The sequence below is a fragment of the Adiantum capillus-veneris genome, chromosome 17, assembly GCF_014529385.1.
Source record: "Adiantum capillus-veneris isolate H3 chromosome 17, ASM1452938v2, whole genome shotgun sequence".
NCBI classification, from domain to species: Eukaryota; Viridiplantae; Streptophyta; class Polypodiopsida; order Polypodiales; family Pteridaceae; genus Adiantum; species Adiantum capillus-veneris.
The window spans coordinates 18906763-18911613 of NC_140947.1; the positions used below are offsets into that span (position 1 = coordinate 18906763).

A 4851-nucleotide genomic window follows, 5' to 3' on the forward strand; every position below is an offset into this window, starting at 1 on the left:
CAAGGCCATAGCTCTCAAAATTGCCCCGTCCCTTGCTGAGTGGTTGTGCTCCAAACAAAAAGGATTCATCAAAGGACAAAGGATAATGGAAGCAGTAATTGCAATGTGGGAAGGAATAGAATATGTTGAAGAATCTAACCAAGACTATGTCTTCGTCAAGGTTGACTTTGACAAAGCCTATGAAGGAATAGAATATGTTGAAGAATCTAACCAAGACTATGTCTTTGTCAAGGGTGACTTTGACAAAGCCTATGAAAGGCTAGAATGGTCCTTCATACTACTCGATTGTCTAATAATGATGGGGTTTGGCCCCAGGATTGTAAGGTATGTTCAAACGCTGCTGGGGTTAAATGCCCAAGCTAGAGTGGCTATAAACAATGGGAAATATCGGACACATTCCCACTCAACAGATCGGTTAGACAGGGATGCCCACTGGCACCTCTCCTGTTTGCCACCTCAGCTGATTCCTTGAAATTGTTGGTCAAAGAAAAAATACAGCAAGGGAACCTCAGAGGTATCAAGCTGCCAGATGGTAAACAACAGTGTCTCTCTCAATTCGTTGATGACACTAATGGGTTAATGCAAAATGATGACAACTCTCTAAAAGCCTTTTGGGAATGTCTCAATAATTTTTGTACAACCTTGGGCTCCAAGATCAACCACTCCAAAACAGGGATCAGAGCCTCTCGGTCCCTTTTGCTCAGGTGGGTAGATGAGGAGGGATGCTCAATGATCAAGGATGGAATCATATTCAGATTATTAGGGATCCCTTTTGGCTTCAGGATAACAATGGCACAAAGGTGGCATTGGGTTATGGACAAATTCCACACCAAACTGAATAGATGGCTTGGTTTTCAAGCTAGCTTGGCTGGTCGAGTTGTAGTAATCAAACACTACATTTCTTGTTATGTTCTTTTCTTCCTCTCAATTGAAGGAACTTTCTCTGGTCGGGTGACCCCCTTAAAAAAGGCCTAGCAAAAGTTAACTGGGAAATTTTTTGTCTTCCTAAAGAGCAAGGGGGACTTGGCCTCACCAACATAAGCTTATGGGCAGACAAGCTAGCTGTAAAACTCATTCTCAGAGCCTTGAAGCAACCAGATGAAGAGTGGGCCTCGCTGCTATTTTGAGAAGTACATAGGTTCCATATCCGAGGGTTACAGGGAACCATAAACCTACCCTGGTTCACGTTGTTCTTTGGACCCTTTGAAGTCATAGCAAAGGGGTCATACCTACTTAAGTCACTCTGGACTGCTTGAAATAGACACAAAAATCTACTAAGAATCAACTGGGAGTCGAAATATAACTGGAAGCTCAGAGCAGCCGAGTCAATGTGGCGATCTCTCCCAGATTCTCCAACTCAACCAGAGACAGTTAAGGTCAGCCAAAAGACTTCACAATAAGGGCATCATCACCTGGAGAGATGTGTGGCACACTACAGAGCATAGGTGGAAGAATGAGAATGAGCTTCTTGGCATATACTAGCTGCAACCTTGGGAGCTAACTCTTATCCATTCAAGAATAGCCATGTTTCCAGAAGAGATGGAGTGGACACTATTGAAACAGCCCAACCCGTCACCTAAGGCATTGTACTGGACAGGAGGGTGTGCTCTCTCTAACCCTCCCAACCGCCCCGCCCCCCAGCTATGAAAGAACAACTTCATGTCACTCTCAACAGAAAGTTGTGCTTGTCTATGGACAAATGACAGTGGAACTTTAAGTTCAAAACCTTGTGGCATCATGATGCCCAGGCCAAGCATTCTCTACTGCTATGGCTTATCATGCACAAAGCAATTTGGATGGGCTACAAAATGAGGTCTATAGGCATGGGAGCATGGAGTTGCAAGAGATGCAACCACAGTGAAGAACACATTCCTCACCTTTTCATCAATTGTTCAGCTAACATAGATATTATGGCCCCAATCATAAGTGGATTAGGGTTCACCCCCAAATGGAAACAAATGAGGTTGTTAGGCATGGGAGCAGGGAGTTGCAAGAGATGCAACCGCAGTGAAGAAGACATTCCTCACCTTTTCATTAACTGTTCAGCTAACATAGATATTATGGCCCCAATCATAAGTGGATTAGGGTTCACCCCCAAATGGAAACAAATCTTGCTAGGAGACTCTGTTGCTCTCTTCTCTGTAGTTTGGAATAGAATCAGAGGAGAATTTTTCTAGATCATTTGGAAAGAACATAACAATTGTTTTTTTAACGAGGCTTACCAGACTAAAAGTCTGAGAGTAGTGTTCTCCCATTTCTTTGTGCATGTCAATCATCCGAAACTGGAGCAGTGCAAAATTTACCAAGTAAACTACAAGTCCTTAGGGATTGCATGATTACAATAGCGCGAATATCAACGAACAATAGGAGGTGTTGATGGATGGATCTTATTTTCACATGCAGAAGATGATTGACGAATGCAAAACTGAGGGAGAGAATTAGCTGAAGACACAGCTCGACAATGGGATAAGGGAAGTAATCAACGCCTTTCCCTGAGTGGTAGTCCTTGGAGAAATGTATGTAGTCACTATGTTGTTACAGAATGTGGAGGTGTATGAAACTCTCAAAAGCCAATTTTGTAATAGTCTCATAATGTAAATCGGTACTATGTAAATTGGTGCAAATTAAATCGGAGGAAACATCAGTATGTAAAGCTGTGCAATGTAATTTTGTTCCGGGAAAAAATAAAAAATAGTAGGTGTAATTGCACTAAATCTAGGTTTTCTTAGTATCTATGTAAAGGGTGACTCAAGAGTTGAGAATTTGAGTGCGATGTGATAAAGACGTAGCGTGTAGTAACTTGTACATAACCCTAATAATTTTCATTCCCGACAAAATCCAGCTAGTAAGAAAACAACGTCAACGAGCATCTCGCAACCCGTCTTCATTATACCCTTTCTGCAGCGCTGCCTGCAAAATACGACCGCGTTGCCCGTGACACACACATGCCCTCTCTCTCTCTCTCTCTCTCTCTCTCTCTCTCTCTCTCTCTCTCGCGCGCGCGCGCGCGGTTGGCAGCCGGCCTTCGACGTTTCATGAGCCTTTAAAGCTTTTTCTTTCACGCAAGCTAGCGATGGCACCCCGTCCATGCAGAGCTACGGTCTACATGTCTTTGTCCTGCTTTCTAGCGCCTTTGCCGGCCACCTGCAGCTTATATACTTGCATCATACATGGGCTTTATATTATTCCACGGTTCCACCTTATCTGCACGCCGCCTATTCTACAGCTTCACCTGCACGCAGCGAATTCGCATTCTATTCTTCCTTTGGTTGACAGCAGGTAGCTAAAGCGAGTGCATGCACACACACACACACACACAGAGAGAGAGAGAGAGAGAGAAAGAGAGAGAGGTTTTTAAGCGTTTTGCTCAGGGTTTGCGTGCGTGCGTGTGTGTGTACTGTGTGTTTGAGAGAGAGAGAGAGAGAGAGAGAGAGTTTGCTGACGGTCTGAGGCCTTTGTTATTGCAGGCCTCTCCAAATTGAAGAAACAATGGTGTTAAAGAAGGATTGGAGACATTATAGACTGATGGTGTCCCAATTGCGCGCAATACTCCTCTTTTGAAAATTTCTCTTCACGTGGCAGCTTCAAGTACTGTATTACTAGTAGCATTATGCTAGCTATAATTTCATATAAGCGGAGGTGCTATCCTGCCTGAGCTTTCCAACACGGATCCCTTGTTTTTGACCTTGCAAGACTCCTTCTTGGCCTTGCAAGGCTCTCTTATGAGAGAGTTGCACTCTTTCTCTCCCCCTGTACAGACACTACCTTTTCTCATGCAGATAACCATATCTCCTTGACTATCCCTTCTGAGCTTCTTTCTTAATCTTGTCATCGTACGCAAGTTCCTAATCGTTGCGTTCTATTGTCTCATAGCTTGTATTTCATGTTGAGATTATGCGCTCTTTGAATTGAATGGCTTCTTCTATTTCTAAAACATAGAAGTCTTCTTCTATTTCTAAAACTTACAAGATGTCCTTGGTTTTATACATGTTGCATTTGGTGTAGTGTGGGTGTAGAATTGGTGCCTTCGGTCTTAATAGTTTGTGGTAACGTCTCTCTCTCTCATTTTCACAAAGAATACGTATGTTTCAATCTTTATGGAGTTAATTAATTAACCAATACTAGCTATGTTGCTCTCTCAATGAATTTGTGTACGTGAAGACAACAGAGAATATCGCCTGATGAAAGACAACTATTTAAACTTCATTCAAGTATGAGAGATCTTACTTGTAATCAAGAAGATCATAGCATCAAAGATACTTGTCCATTGAATTTGTTTTCTTTTGAAGTATAGCAAAGACTTGAAAGATGCCACTCGGTATCAACCTGCATCTTTATGCACCCACACGTCCATCTTAACCATTGCTAATCGATTCTACTAGTAGCGATTATCATAGTTTCCACGTGTGCACAAGCTAAAAGCTATCAAGTTTTTTGTACAAGATTATATGCCACTTGATGTCTACACTTACAAAATGTAATATACTCCTAGCTTCAAAATTTTGATCACCTCTATAGGATTCTAGAAACAAAACCTTAGTACATTTATTAAACCCTACGTGCAAGATCATATGAGCAAAAAGAGATGGAAAAGAATAGGCACACTGCTCACATCATCAATAAAAGCCAAAATTAAATGAACGACCAAGTGTTAAGGTAGAGTTCATGTGATAAGATGAAACCTCAAGATGAAATAGTTGCTAACTCTACAAGGAATGGTTTTTTTTAAAGTATGATCATGACTAATTTAAGTAGATAGTTAAATATTTTTCGTTGGCCATACTAGAATATGAGTGGATGTGTTATATAAACCTAGGAAGAAATGTCTCAATTATCCTCAAGCACGGTAGG

General features: G+C 41.8%; 1 protein-coding gene across 1 annotated transcript; it reads left to right on the forward strand.

Moving 5' to 3' along the window:
• The first annotated feature begins 3073 nt into the window (after positions 1–3073).
• Positions 3074–3800, forward strand: LOC147436882 (uncharacterized). The gene is made up of 2 exons (XM_086485797.1): positions 3074–3279; positions 3468–3800. Exons 1-2 carry the CDS (start codon positions 3074–3076, stop codon positions 3559–3561), a joined length of 300 nt encoding a protein of 99 aa, XP_086341923.1. The 3' UTR covers positions 3562–3800.
• The last annotated feature ends 1051 nt before the right edge of the window (positions 3801–4851 follow it).